Source organism: Lampris incognitus, chromosome 5, assembly GCF_029633865.1.
Source record: "Lampris incognitus isolate fLamInc1 chromosome 5, fLamInc1.hap2, whole genome shotgun sequence".
In the NCBI taxonomy this organism is placed as follows: Eukaryota; Metazoa; Chordata; class Actinopteri; order Lampriformes; family Lampridae; genus Lampris; species Lampris incognitus.
The window spans coordinates 29,258,630-29,275,256 of NC_079215.1; the positions used below are offsets into that span (position 1 = coordinate 29,258,630).

The 16,627-nt window shown below is 42.3% G+C and overlaps 1 protein-coding gene across 1 annotated transcript in view; it reads left to right on the forward strand.

The window, feature by feature from the left end:
- Positions 1-16,627, forward strand: part of LOC130112800 (intraflagellar transport protein 56) — a 28,543-nt gene that overhangs the window by 7,357 nt on the left and 4,559 nt on the right. The window contains exons 7-15 of the mRNA XM_056280291.1: positions 2,116-2,287; positions 7,054-7,128; positions 7,340-7,442; positions 8,880-8,935; positions 14,589-14,642; positions 14,738-14,801; positions 14,907-14,995; positions 15,275-15,358; positions 15,465-15,534. Coding sequence (XP_056136266.1) covers positions 2,116-2,287; positions 7,054-7,128; positions 7,340-7,442; positions 8,880-8,935; positions 14,589-14,642; positions 14,738-14,801; positions 14,907-14,995; positions 15,275-15,358; positions 15,465-15,534 — 767 coding nt within the window. The remainder of the gene's footprint in view (positions 1-2,115; positions 2,288-7,053; positions 7,129-7,339; positions 7,443-8,879; positions 8,936-14,588; positions 14,643-14,737; positions 14,802-14,906; positions 14,996-15,274; positions 15,359-15,464; positions 15,535-16,627) is intronic.

Consider the following 16,627-nt stretch of genomic DNA (forward strand, 5'->3'; position numbering starts at 1 on the left):
AGCTAAGAACAGGAAACTGAGGCTACAATTCGCACAGGCTCACCAAAATTGGACAATAGAAGATTGGAAAAACGTTGCCTGGTCTGATGAGTCTCGATTTCTGCTGCGACATTCGGATGGTAGGGTCAGAATTTGACATCAACAACATGAAAGCATGGATCCATCCTGCCTTGTATCAACGGTTCAGGCTGGTGGTGGTGGTGTAATGGTGTGGGGGATATTTTCTTGGCACACTTTGGGCCCCTTAGTACCAACTGAGCATCGTGTCAACGCCACAGCCTACCTGAGTATTGTTGCTGACCATGTCCATCCCTTTATGACCACAGTATTCCCATCTTCTGATGGCTACTTCCAGCAGGATAACGCACCATGTCATAAAGCTCGAATCATCTCAGACTGGTTTCTTGAACATGACAATGAGTTCACTGTACTCAAACGGCCTCCACAGTCACCAGATCTCAATCCAATAGAGCACCTCTGGGATGTGGTGGACCGGGAGATTCGCATCATGGATGTGCAGCCGACAAATCTGCAGCAACTGCGTGATGCTATCATGTCAATATGGACCAAACTCTCTGAGGAATGTTTCCAGTATCTTGTTGAATCTATGCCACGAAGGATTAAGGCAGTTCTGAAGGCAAAAGGGGGTCCAACCCAGTACTAGCAAGGTGTACCTAATAAAGTGGCCAGTGAGTGTATGTTCATCAACTCTTTGTGCCACCTCTGGTCTTGTGCAAGTCTCAAACAGTAGTGACAGCAATTACACTCCCTAGTAAGCCACCATGCTTCTTTTGTAAGCAAAGTTTCTTTTTGTCTTGAGGTATATGTAATGGGTTCCAAAACTGTCAGTGTAGGCATGTGGATTATGGAACCACAACATTTTATGAGACAAATAATATCCATATTCGTTGATCCCCCCCCCCCTTTTTTTTTTGAGGATGTACGGTAAACTTGCCGCTCTAAGACCAGTCCATAGTTTTGTTGTGTCCAAGGTACCTTTCATGTGGTTCACATAGCATGCACAACGTTTGCCCCGACTCTCTACAGCTCCCAACACAGTTTTTTGCAGAAATGTAAACTTTTTGGCATTCTACATTTCATGTTTTTTGTTTGACACCTGAGAAATGCAAGAAAGGGAAACCTGAATGAGGCCATTCAAGATCTTTTTGCCATGGAAGGTTTTTTTTAATTATTTCTGTAGTGCCTGCCTAAATGTGTTTCATAAGCCATGTTTTCTTCCAGAATGATTTGTGTTCACAATTCTGCGTCTCAATTTCTATGAAAAACCCACCCCTTAGGCTGTGTGATACTGCCACCTAAGCTTTAGAAAAAAATCCAGACAGGTCCAAATTCATTTAGTAATATTTATACATATATATGGCTACATATAAAACATAACAGTGCAGATGCACTAAGCACAATGTATTTGAAGTTTTATGTATGCCTCTAAAAAGTGGAAGTATCATGCTCAAGAAGAGGTATAAATGTACTGGGCCATTTTTCTAGCTGGGGAAAATAGGATCTTTGTGAAAGGAACTGTTTCTGTTATATGTACTTTATTGCCCTCTGGTTGTAATGCCATCAGTCATCGCCAGCTCATTTTGCTTCTCTTTCTTTTAGAAACTCTATTTTTAACTTCCAAATCTCTGGTCCTCTTTGTTGTGCATTGGCATGGCAGACGGTAAATGCTCACAAGAGAAATCATGCCAACCAATCAGCTTTGAACTATTTTCTGGATTTTATTGGCATTAAGGCACGACCACTTATCTCATTATAATATGTGCTGACAAAATACCATTACCAGGCCATTTCTACTGGTAGTAGTATATCAATTAAATAAAGTGTGGAGAGAGGACCAGGCAAATAAGCGTCGCACTTTCTCTTCCAAAATACATGGAGAGAGACCTAATAGTTATTGTTGCTACCATTACTGTCCACATAATCTGATCATCAATCCATTTTCTCTGGTCATCATTGAAGCTAAAAATGATTTCAGGATTGACCTGCCCTGAAAAATGTATTTAAAAAAACAAACAAAAAAACATTTTATTATCAATACTGCTTTTGGAAATGAGAATGAGAAATGTGTTGATCTGATTTTGTTTTTCCCCCCAGAGATTTCCTGGCCTTGAAGGTGTATGTGGCTCTGTGTTATTACAAGCTGGACTACTATGATGTGTCCCAGGAGGTGTTAGCCGTCTACCTACAGAGTATTCCTGACTCTACCATCGCTCTTAACCTCAAAGCCTGCAACTGCTTCAGGCTCTGCAATGGCAAGGCAGCAGAGGCACGTAGTGTCTGACATTTCATTTGGTTTACCCCTACAGATCCAGATGGATTTTCAGTACAGAACTGTCATTGAGTCACTAAGATAACTAGAATGTTTTTTTGTTTTTTGTTTTTTGTTTTTTTTTGGGAGGGGGGGTCAAACAATTCTCAAATTCACAATAGGTACAAAAATTGGAGTGGAAGCTAAACTGATATTTGACTATGTGTGCATCTACTTTTAAAAGTGACCCATATCAACCTTGTGTGCTTACACTGTAACTCTTTAATTTGCACTTGAAACAACCTGCATGCATAAGTCTACACGAGAGTTTGGATACTGATGTGGAAGTAAACAACTGCATGTGTATAGCATGTTATTCAAAATACAGGAGTGTGAGTGTCACATTTTGAATGATGTGTGATTCGCAGTGACCTGAAAAATCTGATTTGTGTTTACATGAGTCGCAGTGGCAGATATCAGATTCCGATCCACTTCACTTCCTTATAATCTACTACCATTTCTACTACTGCTATTTTTGGCTGCTGCCATTAGGGGTCACCACAGCGGATCGTCCATTTCCATCTCTTCCTGTCCTCTGCATCTTCCTCTCACACCAGCCACCACAGCGGTTCATCCGCTTCCATCTCTTCCTGTCCTCTGCATCTTCCTCTCACACCAGCCACCACAGCGGTTCATCCGCTTCCATCTCTTCCTGTCCTCGGCATCTTCCTCTCACACCAGCCACCTGCATGTCCTCCCTCATCACATCCATAAACCTCCTTTTTGGCCTTCCTCTTTTCCTCTTCCCTGGAAGCTCCATATTCAGCATCCTTCTCCCAATATACCCAGCATCTCTCATCCACACATGTCCAATCCATCTCAATCTTGCCTCTCTTGCTTTGTCTCCAAACCGTCCAACCCGAGCTGTCCCTCTAACATACGCATGCCAAATCCTGTCCTTCTTTGTCACTCCCAATGAAAATCTTAGCATCTTCAACTCTGCCACCTCCAGCTCCGCCTCCTGTCTTTTCACCAGTGCCACTGTCCTCAAACTATATAACATAGCTGGTCTCACAACCATCTTGTAAACCTTCCCTCTAACTCTTGCTGGTACTCTTCTGTTGCAAATCACTCCTGACACTCTTCTCCACCCACACCATCCTGCCTGCACTCTCTTCTTCACCTCTCGTCCGCACTCCCTGTTACTTTGAACAGTTGACGCCAAGTATTTAAACTCATACATCTTCATCACCTCTACTCCTTGCATCCTCACCATTCCGCTGTCCTCCCTCTTATTCACGCATATGTATTCGATCTTGTTCCTACTGACTTTCATTCCTCTTCTCTCCAGTGCATACCTCTACCTCTCCAGGCTCTCATCAACCTGCACCCTACTCTCACTACAGATCACAATGTCATCCACGAACATCATAGTCCACGGAGACTCCTGCCTGATCTCGTCTGTCAACCTGTCCATCACCATTACAAACAAGAAAGGGCTCAGAGCCGATCCTTGATGTAATCCCACCTCCACCTTGAATCCATCTGTCATTCCAACCACACACCTCACCACTGTCACACTTCCTTCATACATATCCTGCCCACTCTTAAGCCTCCTACAGACTGTGCGATTTGGGCCGTCTCAGACGAAAGATGACTAAATGTGGCGATATGTTTGGTCGTGGCTCCAAAATGGTGGTCCTATGTCGCACTGTGAGACAGGTTCAAAGACGGCCGTTATTATGGTCTTGTGATCAAAGATAACCTGGAACAAAAGTCTTGACAGTGTCAGAAAATTAGGATCACCATTTCACAATGTGATTGCTGCTACGATGTACCAACCAATAGAAATGCAGCACTAACCAACCAATAGAAATGGAGCACGAAAGGCGCACTGATCAACGCAACGCAGAATCTGTTCTAGTGCTAAACACAAACAAACTGACTGTTAGCATCTGTGACCCAAATGCGATGGATTCAACAAAACGAGCAACAAAATGAGCTGTGGCGACTATTGAAAGGACTCAATTCCTGCTTGGCATCATGTTGCTCTACCAGCAGCGTAGATTGATTATGCGCACTGATGCGGAACGCACGCTGATCACGTTTTTATGGACTTGCATCATAGCCTGCAATTGAGTAGGTGTTATTGTACAATCTACATACATCAAACTTGATGTCGTACCCAAGTTTATTAGATCCATATCACACAGTGTGGCTTGCAATAAACTTATAGGATTGCTAAAATCGCACAGTCTGTAGGAGACTTTACATACTTCTCTGCCACTCCTGACTTCCTCATAAAATACCACACCTCTTCTCTCGGCACCCTGTCATATGCTTTCTCTAAATCCACAAAGACACAATGTAACTCCTTCTGGCCTTCTCTATACTTCTCCATCAACATTCTTAAAGCAAACATCACATCTGTAGTGCTCTTTCATGGCATAAAACCATACTGCTGTTTGTTAATCGTCACCTCTCCTCTTAACCTAGCTTCTATTACTCTTTCCCATATCTTCATGCTGTGGCTGATCAACTTTATACCTCTAGTTGCTACAGTTCTGCACATCACCCTTATTCTTGAAAATCGGTACTAGTATACTTTTTCACCACTCCTCAGGCATCCTCTCACTTTCCAAGATTGTGTTAAACAATCTAGTTAAAAATTCCACTGCCATCTCTCCTAAACACCTCCATGCCTTCATAGGTATGTCATCTGGACCAACCGCCTTTCTACTCTTCATCCTCTTCATAGCTTCCTCCTTGCTAATCCACCGCACTTCCTGATTCACGATCCCCATGTCATCCAACCTTCTCTCTCTCTCTCTCTCTCTCTCTCTCTCTCTCTCTCTCTCTCTCTCTCTCTCTCTCTCTCACTCTCTCATTTTCTTCATTCATCAGCCCCTCAAAGTACTCTTTCCACCTTCTTAACACACTATTCTTGCTTGTCAGCACATTTCCATCTCTATCCTTGATTGCTCTAACCTGCTGCACATCCTTCCCAGCTCAGTCCCTCTGTCTAGCCAATCGGTACAAGTCCTTTTCTCCTTCGTTAGTGTCTAACCTCTCATATAACTCGCCATATGCCTTTTCCTTTGCCACCTTTCTCTTTGCTTTACGCTGCATCTCCTTGTACTCCTGTCTCCTTTCTTCATCTCTTACTATCCCACTTCTTCTTTGCCAACCTCTTCCTCTATACACTTTGCTGTACTTCCTCATTCCACCACCAAGTCTCCTTGTCTTCCTTCCTCTGTCCAGATGACACACCAAGTACCTTCCCTAGCTGTCTCCCTCACTATTTCTGCAGTGGTGGCCCAGCCATCCGGCAACAATTCACTACCACCCAGTGCCTGTTTTAACTCCTCCCTGAACTCCACACAACAGTCTTCCTTTTTCAGCTTCTACCATTTGATCCTTGGCTCTGCCTTCACTCTCTTCCTCTTCTTGGTCTCCAAAGTCATCCTACAGACCACCATCTGATGCTGCCTAGCTATGTTCTCCCCTGTCACGACCTTGCTGTCTCCAATTCTTTTCAGATCGCGCCTGCTACATAAGATATAGTCCACCTGTGTGAATTTTCCTCCACTCTTATATGTCACCCTGTCTTCCTCCCTCTTCTTGAAATATGTATTCACCACAGCCATTTCCATCCTTTTTGCAAAATCCACCACCATCTGTCCTGACACATTTCTCTCCTTGACACCAGTACCTACCCATCACCTCCTCATCACCTCTGTTCCCTTCATCAACATACCCATTGAAGTCCGCTCCAATCACCACTCTCTCCTCCTTGGGTACACTCTTCACCACTTCATCCAACTCACTCTAGAGTTCTTCTTTCTCTTCCATCTCACACCCAACTTGCGGGGGATATACACTGATAACATTCATCAACACAACTTCGATTTCCAGCTTTATACTCATCACTCTGTCTGACACTCTCTTCACCTCCAACACACTCTTGACATACTCTTCCTTCAGAATTACCCCTACCCCATTTCTACTCCTAGTCGCACCATAGTAGAAGAGTTTGAACCCTCCTCCAGTGTGCCTGGCCTTACTATCCTTCCACCCGGTCTCTTGCACACACAGTATACCTACCTTTCTTCTCTCCATCATATCAGCCAACTCTCTCCCTTTACCAGCCATACTGCCAGCATTCAAAGTTCCGACTCTCATCGCCACACTCTTACCCTCCCTGCTCTCCCACTGCCTCTGCACATGCGTTCCCCCTCTCCTTGTCCTTCACCGAACAGTAGCATAGTTTCCACCAACACCCTGCCTGCCAACAGTATTGGTGGTGGTCATTGGTAACCCGGGCCTTAACCAATCCGGTATGGAAATCTGATTTATTATCTGCATATTTGATTTGGCAACGATTTTACGCCGGATGCCCTTCCTGATGCAACCCTCCCCATTTATCTGGACTTGGGACCAACACTAAGAATGCACTGGCTTGTGCATCCTCAATGGCTGGGTTCTCATGTTCACTTCCACATATAAATGTGGTCAAAATCTGATCTGAAACTATCCAATTCCATGTGCTTTTTTCCTGGTTACACGGTCATAATACATATCCTATCTCTGCCACCTGAGCAAAAAATCGGAATTGGATCACTTGTACCAGGTTGTGTAAATGTAGCCCAAATGTGTCCCTCTCCTGAGCTTTGGTTAGTTTTCCCTGCATGCACTCTTGACTGTCACTATTTGCCTCTCTTGCAGTATTTATAGGACGAGTGACAATGTTGGAACATATGAATTATTTGCGCTCTCTTCCTCAGGCTGAGTTGAAGAACCTAATCGACATCTCCTCATGCTCCTTTGAGTTTGCTAAAGAACTTATCAGACACAACTTGGTAAGCTGTTCACAAGCACAAAGCACAAAGAGTGTGTGTGTGTGTGTGTGTGTGTGTGTGTGTGTGTGTGTGTGTGTGTGTGTGGGCACACAGTAGTTACCTACATGTTACCACTCTTCTTACATGTCTGTGTCTTGAGTTTCTTCCCTGTGCGTGCTTACGTGTGTGTGTGTGTGTGTGTGTGTGTGTGTGTGTGTCCACCCTACTGCAGGTGGTGTTTCGTGGTGGGGAGGGGGCCTTACAGGTGCTGCCTCCTCTGATTGACGTTATCCCAGAGGCCAGACTCAACCTGGTCATCTACTATCTAAGGCAAGGTGTGTCTACTGCATTGCAGTTTCCCTTAAAAACTAAGATCTGAATCTGAATATTTCAGGAGTTTCATTGTGAAATAAGTTTCTAAACATTTTATTGTAAAAGTGAATGTCCATACGGCATAGTGCTGCAGTTCTTTTGAGACCTTTGCCCACAAAATAGAAACATTTGTGAAAGTGCAACCAATCTCTTCCAGGACCGTCGTGGGGGGTGCGAGGCCCTGTCTGAACTTGATGTGCAAAAGCCCTGCTCATTGACATGCATACTCATGAATCACAGTTACACACACAGCTGTTCTAGTTCTACTGTGCGCAGCTATTCTAGTTCTACTGTACGTATAATCTTGGTTTGATACATTTTTACAAGTAGAATAATACAGCATCATCATGCACATAGTCTCAGCTATGACTGTTTGCTCTTTCAAAGAAAAAAACAGTTGTAAAACTATTGGCTTTACATCTTCTAGTCAGCTGAGCCGTCGCTTTATTTTGGCATGTTGAAGTACAATTAAACATTTCAGGTCTATAGCCTATATTCCATTCAGATTTTAGACCATTTTTCAGACCGGTCATTACATGTAGTCTACAGTCAAAGTCACATGCACTCACTAGCTCTGGACAACTGCTCAGCCACCACATCTCTGGAAGTGTTGAGAAATTTATCCAGAGATCCGCGCAGTGACTTATGAAAGTCTTCCTTTTTCATTTTTTTAGTTTTCTCAGCACCCAACTTGTGTTTACGAGATCGGTTGTGCTCTCATGCAGCCGACATTGTTTCCCCATCTGCTTCTTCCTTGCAGTGAGCAGCGAGATGGAGCACGCACTATGTAACGACGCAATATCGAAAATGAAAAAACCTGAATAATCTGTTATTTTTTTCATGTGACTTTGACTATGCATAATGGAAATGAAACACAGGAATTTATTTTAGAAGCATGTTGGTTCAAGAACAGTCATAAAAAAAATGATGTATAAAAAATAAAAAACCAACAACAAACTGCCGGATTGCAGACCAGACACAAAGTCTGGGAGGCACGAGACCCTGTGCGGTACGACACTTCGCACAGCCCATGTGATGGTTCTGATTTCTTCTGATCAAATGTTAACGTAAAAATAAATGCAGAAAAATAAGGGTTTTTTTTGTTTTTTTTTAAGTAAACTACTTGAAAGACACCTGATTTAGCTTGTCTTTTAAAGGAAGATATCAATAGCAAGATTTTGAGTCACATGTATATTACATAATCAAACCTCATAAAAAAATATTAAACATACTCATTCCCATTTTTTCTGTTTCTATCTAGAAAGTCATTTCTGGCATGCTGAATTTAGTCATTTCATTTTCATTGCTGACATGTAGCTATGTTGATACAAGGGTTTGGCTGGTGTGAGAGGAACTGTAGTCAAATGTTGTATTTAACACTTTCCATCTCAAATTTCTAGATGATGTCCAGGAGGCGTTTAACCTTATCAAAGAGTTGGTGCCGACCACACCACAGGTAATGAAATGTTTAAATAACCCTGGGTTTCTAACATTTTTCACTTGTTGGCAAATAAGCCTTTGTAGGAATTTATTCTGGTGATGACTGTGGATCTTTAAAGTCTAATTCAAACCTGAACCCAGTTTTTTTTTTTTTTTAGCTGTAGACATGTCTACATGCCATCCACCTGATGAAACCTAGCAATACTGTTAGACAGCTTTGCGCTATGCTCTAATGAAGACTGCAATAGCCGAAACGCATTAGGCTGGCCGAAAATAAAATACAGTGAAGATGAGGTGATGTTTTTTTACCTTTATTTTATTTCAGTCTGGTGTGCCACTTCTGCCACTTTTTGTGGTACCTTTTTCTTAAGTATTTTCCATGGCCTAGCACCCAGCTCCTAATTAGAGGAAGACCACCTGCCACCCATTGTCTCAACTGTTAGACAACGACACTAAGACCAATTACCCCACTCTTCCGAGCCGTACCGGTCGCTGCTCCACCCCCTTTGCTGATCTGGGGAGGGCTGCAGACTACCACATGCCTCCTCTGATACATGTGGAGTCACCAGCCGCTTCTTTTCACCTGACAGTGAGGAGTTTTGCCAGGGGGACATAGCACGTGGGAGGATCACGCTATTCCCCCCAGCCCCCCCCCCAAACAGGCACCCCAACCAACCATAAGAGGCGCAAGTGCAGCGACCTGGACATATAACCACATCTGGCTTCCCACCCGCAGACACGGCCAATTGTGTCTGTAGGGACACCCGACCAAGCCAGAGGTAACACAGGGATACAAACTGGCAATCCCTGTGTTGATAGGCAACGGAATAGACCACTACGCTACCCAGACGCCCACAAAGTGACATTTTCCCTCAGTTGAAATTTTCCCTCCTGCTACACTGCCAACGCTACCCTGAAAGGTGATGTAGAACAAGACTTCAAGTTGGTCTAACATCAGTGGATAGAAACTATAAAAACATTAGTGTCAGAGGTTTTAGAGATACCCTCTTCTCCCACCTCACTCTTCACCCGACTACTACTACTACTTTCGGCTGCTCCCGTTAGGGGTCGCCACAGCGGATCATCCATTTCCATCTCTTCCTGTCTTCTGCGTCTTCCTCTGTCACACCAGCCACCTGCATGTCTTCCCTCACCACATCCATAAACCTCCTCTTTGGCTTTCCTCTTCCCTGGCAGCTCCATATTTAGCATCCTTCTCCCAATATACCCAGCATCTCTCCTCCACACATGTCCAAACCATCTCAATCTTGCCTCTCTGGTTTTGTCTCCAAACCGTCCAACCTGAGCAGTCCCTCTAATATAATCATTCCTAATCCTGTCCTTCTTCGTCACTCCCAATGAAAATCTTTGCATCTTTAACTCTGCCGCCTCCAGCTCTGCCTCCTGTCTTTTCGTCAGTGACTCCGTCTCCAAACCATATAACATAGCTGGTCTCACAACCGTCTTGTAAACCTTCCCTTTAACTTGCTGGTACCCTTCTGTCGCAAATCACTCCTGACACACTTCTCCACCCACTCCACCCTGTCTGCACTCTCTTCTTCACCTCTCTTCTGCACTCCCCGTTACTTTGGACAGTTGACCCCAAGTATTTAAACTCATCCACCTTTGTCACCTCTCCTTGCATCCTCACCATTCCACTGTCCTCCTTCTCATTCACACATATGTATTCCATCTTGCTCCTACTGACTTTCATTCCTCTTCTCTCCAATGCATACCTCCACTCTCCAGGCTCTCCTCAACCTGCACTGTACTTTCTTCACCCTTCACCTGCCAAATTTGCATTTTTCAAGAGTATGTACCAGGCATACTTTTGAAAAAAACTGAAACTGTATATTACATTAACCCATTAAAAGGGGGATTAAATTATTTCATTATTTTTTTAGATTTATTGAGCTGAAAACACGTTGGTATGGGCCTGGAATGGTAGAACCGATTGCCCTCATGATAAATTCACCAAAAAATGAGACGCATCACATGGCTGCCTTGAGGGAGAAAATATGTGCTTTTTCTTATGTCTTGGGGAAAATGCACATTTGAGGTCCAGCCTGTTAAACCGGAGAAATATGAAGCGAGTAGAAATGCAACACACTGGCGTTGGCTAACTAAGCCCTCTTGGTAGACTTGTGAGAAGTTTGGGTGTGGCATCGTACTCCAGCACTGCCAACTTCAGTCAGACCCACATCACCATCCCTGCCCTCATATTCATCCTTTTGTTTATCCTATTTCAAAATGTCTAAATGCTAAAAATGAGTGCTTACTAACTCTTTAAATCCTTCAAAGGTACCCAATGTAGTTTTCCTTGTAAACACACTTGGTTTTGTTTACATTCAGAATTTCTCACCAAAATACATTGTGCATGTCCTTGAAGCCTAATAAACATGTTTCATACATTGCCTACCTCATAAGTCAGTTGCCTACCTCATAAGTCAAAGCCTTATTTGAAAATGAAAATGATTTATGAAAGAGGCATTATCTGGCGATCTTCTTCTGTTCTTTTTGTCAGATTGTCACGTTATATTGGCACACTATGGAAACGGATCAGTACAGAGCAGCCAAGAATAAGTTGCATGCTGCAATAAGAAAAGCAAAGTCTAGCTATGAAACAAAACTCGAACAACAACCAGTAACTCCAGCTCAATATGGAAAAAGCTTAAGGAAATGACAGATTACAAAAAACGCCCCTGCTCCCCTCCAGATAATGACCATAACCTCCCAAATAAATTAAACAAGTTTTATGCAAGGTTTGAAAAACCTGTTCCACCAGCCATCCCCCCTACTCCCACTCCAGTGCCAACCTTCTGCATCCAGGAGGATGAGGTGAGAGCAACATTCAAGAAGCTGAACATTAAGAAAGTAGCAGGGCCAGATGGCATCAGTCCTGCTTTGTTGAGCCACTATGCAGCACAATTGGCCCCGATATTTTCCACCATATTTAACACCTCTCTAAGCCAATGTGCAGTCCCACAGTGCTTCAAACTCTACCATCATTCCTGTGCCAAAGTCCTCAAAGATCATCTGCCTCAATGACTTCAGACCAGTTGCTCTAACATCTGTGGCTATGAAAGCATTTGAACGCATCATTCACACTTGAAATCTTGCACCTCCCCAATGATGGACCCATATCAATTTGCCTATCAAGCCAACCGGTCTGTTGAGGATGCAGTTAGCCCTGCACCATGCCCTGCAACACCTGGAATCACCAAACACCTACGCACACATCCTGTTCATAGACTTTAGTTCGGCCTTCAACTCCATCAACCCACTCAAACTCTTAACCCTACTCTTGGATATGAACATTGACCCAGCCATATGCCACTGGATTCAGAGCTTCCTGTGGAACAGGCCACAGAGGGTGAAGGTCAATAAGCTAACCTCACACCCTCTTACCCTCATTACAGGTGCTCATTTGGGCTGTGTTCTCTCCCCTTCTCACTTTACACCACCTACTTTATATCCATGGATAGCTCTGGGAAAATAATGAAATATGCACATGATACAACCATTGTAGGCCTCATCTCCAACAATGATGAAACCCAGTACCGCACTGCAGTAGACCAAGCTGTCACTTGGTGTGCAAGCAACAACCTTCTGCTTAATACAGCCAAAACCCAAGAACTCATTATTTACTTCCGGTGCATGCCAAATCCTAAAACACCCATACAAATGAATGGAGACCCCATCACCACCACCAACTCTTTTAAATATTTTGAACATAGTACATCAGCAATAAGCCATCCATTCCATCCCATCAATTATTCGAACTGCTTGGAGCAATAACCTGAAGTGGAAATTAACGCAGAACACATCATTGCAAAAGCTCAACAACGACTTTACTTTCTTAGGCAGCTTAAACATTACCGGATCAAACATCAACTGCTCGTTCTGTTTTTGTCAGCCATGATCGAGTCCATCATAACATCTTCTATTACAGTATGGTACGGCGGCATGGATAGCCAAACATGGGAAAAAAACTGCAGCGGATTGTCAACAAGGCATCCAAAATCATAGGCAACCCACTCCCCTCAGTTGAATCTCTACATACTAACCGGACTGTAAAGTGAGCAAAGAATATCGTCTCCGACCCCTCACATCCTGCTCATCACCTCTTCCAGCTCCTTCCCTCAGGGAGGTGCTACAGGTCACTTTCCATTAAGACTAAACACTTCACAGTTTTTTTTCACCCCCTAGCGATGAGGTCTCTGAATTCCTCCCTATAGTCCCCTCCTCACACACCATTGGCATAAATACCACCATTCACCTAATTGTTATGTGTGATATGTTTATTTCTGTTATTGTGTAACTGTGTTGTTTGTGATAATATGTGGAGTGTCTGTTGTTGTCTATGTATGTACTGTGCTGCAGAGTTTGTGAACCAAAAACATATTCCACTGGCCTAGGTTGTGTGGCTAATAAAACAATCTAATCTAATCTACTGCAACCAACTGTTACATTGCACATAACCAAGTGAAATGAGTATAAAACCTCATTTACTTTTCATTTGAATGACATCATCAATTCTTTGAGGAAAATACACGTTTTCTTGGTTAGCTTATCATCTGGCAATTTGTCATGAGGCTAACAACAAGATGTTTTCAGCCAAGGTAATATAAAAAAGTTATTGGTCATATAAATGGCTAAAGCCAGCTATTGTTTTATAGTTTGTAAAGTTTGTAAGTATGTAAATTAGCCTATTTCATGTTACTGCTAATTATTTTCATGACCAAAGTGTGGATGTGATGTTATTCTGTTGGTTTTATAGTGCACAACAAAATTTAAATGTAGCATTTACCAATCCTATGCCCTTGTATAACGAATGGAATATAAAAGAAGCTGTGCATCGTTAGCACAGATAATCAGTTTAAATCATACAATATGAAAATGTGTGTTATATAGGTGTTTTACACATTTATTATATAAAGCTTGATTTTACTTGCTCTTACGCAATATTTGCACTCACACCTACATGCATCATTTAGATAGTTATAGATATTTGTTTAGACAATTCCCTAATATTCCTGCCCAGGATATGGTCTTGAGGTTGCTTGAGGACAAAATTGGGAAACGCCAGCCAGGACATTCTCTATCTACTCCTTTTATTCTTCTATATTAATCATTCTACGTTACGGTCAGGATTTCTTCTTTGCCTTTGCAGCAGCAGCTTCGCTCTCGGTGGTCGACATAATTCTCTCATTGATTTTCTTATTTCCCAGATGCATATTGATGGGGCGCAATTTCAGGTTTGGTACTTGCGTGTTTTTTCTGCAGATATTTGTTATACGTCACGCTGTGCTCATGGCGTGCATGTTTGTCCTCTTGTGCGTTCTGGAGGAACACTTGATACAAACGATACGGGGACCCACTGCTTTGTAGCGCCACTATTGGCAAAACTACAATCCCAGCTTGGTGGTGGGCTATTCACAAACAGGGTGTGAGTAAAACAAAACAAAACAACAACAAAAAATCCCCTTTAAGTGAAAGAATGTTTTCAAGTATTTCTCTTATTATTGGGGTCTTCTTGAGCATCAATATATGAACATAGTCAGGCCCACTTTGCCCCCTTGTAGAAATTCTTGAACAATAAATGTTCAACTGGTTTAGCATCAGTGTTTTGGGGTTTTCTTTTTTCTTATGGAAATTTTTGTTCTCAGGAGTATATTTTGAAAGGAGTGGTAAACGCTGCGTTGGGACAAGAAATTGGATCAGTAAGTATTTATGATTTTAAAAGAAATAGATATGTAAAAAATAAAAATGATTGTGAGTGCAAGGGGTGATGGATGTATTGTTTTTTATCTTTCAGATGGATCATCTGAAAATTGCTCAACAATTCTTTCAGTTGGTCGGTGGCTCGGCAAGTGAATGCGGTAGGTTGAAAAGGAATTTTCTCCTTCACGAAAATCTGTGCGCGTGTGTATGAGTTTGCGGATGTACCACGATGTTCAGCTCTTTTTCTTTTTCTTTTCTCTCAGATACAATCCCTGGCAGGCAGTGTATGGCCTCATGCTTTTTCCTATTGAGACAGTTTGAAGATGTTCTCATATATCTCAACTCTGTCAAGGTTAGCCTCGCTCAGTGCAAGACATTTATTAATGCATTTGTCCAAGTGAAGAACTGATGTGATGTTGCTTTATTATTTTGATTGTTAAGTATGTTTGAATTTAATAAAGACTCCCACAGACTAGTTTGAAAGCACCACTTCTGGTTCAGAGTGGGTGCTTGGCAGGTGCTTTTGATAAAAATACACTGCATGTTTGGTATGTGCTTTTTTTCTTCACTCAACATTTATTTTGTTAGCTAGAGGTCATAATTCTCATAGCTGCCATTTTCTCTTTTGCAGAGTTATTTCTACAATGATGATATGTTCAACTTTAACTATGGCCAGGCTAAAGCTGCTCTTGGCAATTACAAAGAAGCAGAGGAGGTACCATGTTTAAAGAAACATAATTAAACTTGTTCTGGAACACTTGAATTAATTATTACAGTTTATGGAGTATAGGTTTTGGGCTAAATTTTAATGTCTTTTCCAGGTTTTTCTACTGATTCAGAGTGAAAGGATCAAGAGTGACTATGTTTACCTGAGCTGGCTTGCACGCTGCTGTATGTATTAATACTAGATTAATCATTTTACTATTAATACTACTATTAACCACAACTACTAAGTATTACTACTACCACAAAACTGCTACAAAAATACAATTCCAATATAGTTAAGTGAATCAGACAAACAATACAAACCCCAGGTAAACGATAAAACAAGGTTACACAAGAATAAAAAAAAATCAAATAAGTAAACAAATGTTGCAAAATCTATCTTCCTGAGATGTGTGTCATAGGAAATATTTTGCTGAATGTCACTGATTTTTGCCAGACAACCTTCAGACAAGGTATCCAATGCCTCAGTGACATGACAAGGGGCTTACTTTAAGGGGTAATTCTGTTTTGTTTTTTTACAATCTGGCTCTTATTTTGCGCCTCGGTCTCGTCAGATCCGACTATGGCCAGATTCAATGAAGCAGCAATAATTGGCAGCGCTGTCTTCGGGAGGGGGGCGGAGTGGAGTCGGCTTGTGTTCGTCACACGAATGCGTCTCTGTGTGTGTCGGAAAAAGTAGTGGTTCGGCCTGGAGTCGCCTCGCCACTTTCGTGACAAGGCGACTCCTTCCAGACTGCCAGCCGGAGAGATGCAGTTGGCGAACGCATGCAGTTCGAGGGTGGGTGTTTGAACTAAAATAGGGAGTGATTGGCCACTAAATTGGGAGAAAAAGGGAAAAATCAGAAATAAAAAAAAAAAAAAAAACAATCTGGCTCTTATTAGGGTTCAGGCTGGAACCCTATTGTTTTTGTGCTGGTTTATTATTATTATTGTTAATATTATTATTTATTATTAAGTCAAGTCAATTTTATTTGTATATTCCAATATAACAAATTTGCCTCAGGGCTTTACAGCAACACAACATCCTGTCCTTAGACCCTTGCATCGGATAAGGAACAACTCCCTAAAAAAAACCTTTAGCAGGGAGAAAAAATAGGAAGAAACCTCAGGGAGAGCAACAGAAGAGGAATCTTTCTCCCAAGGCGGACAACGTGCAATGGGTGTTGTGTTTACACAATGTACAGAATACATTGAAAGAGGTTAATGGAATTATATGAAGAATATGATGAGGATGCCAAGCAGTGTCCATATTATTATT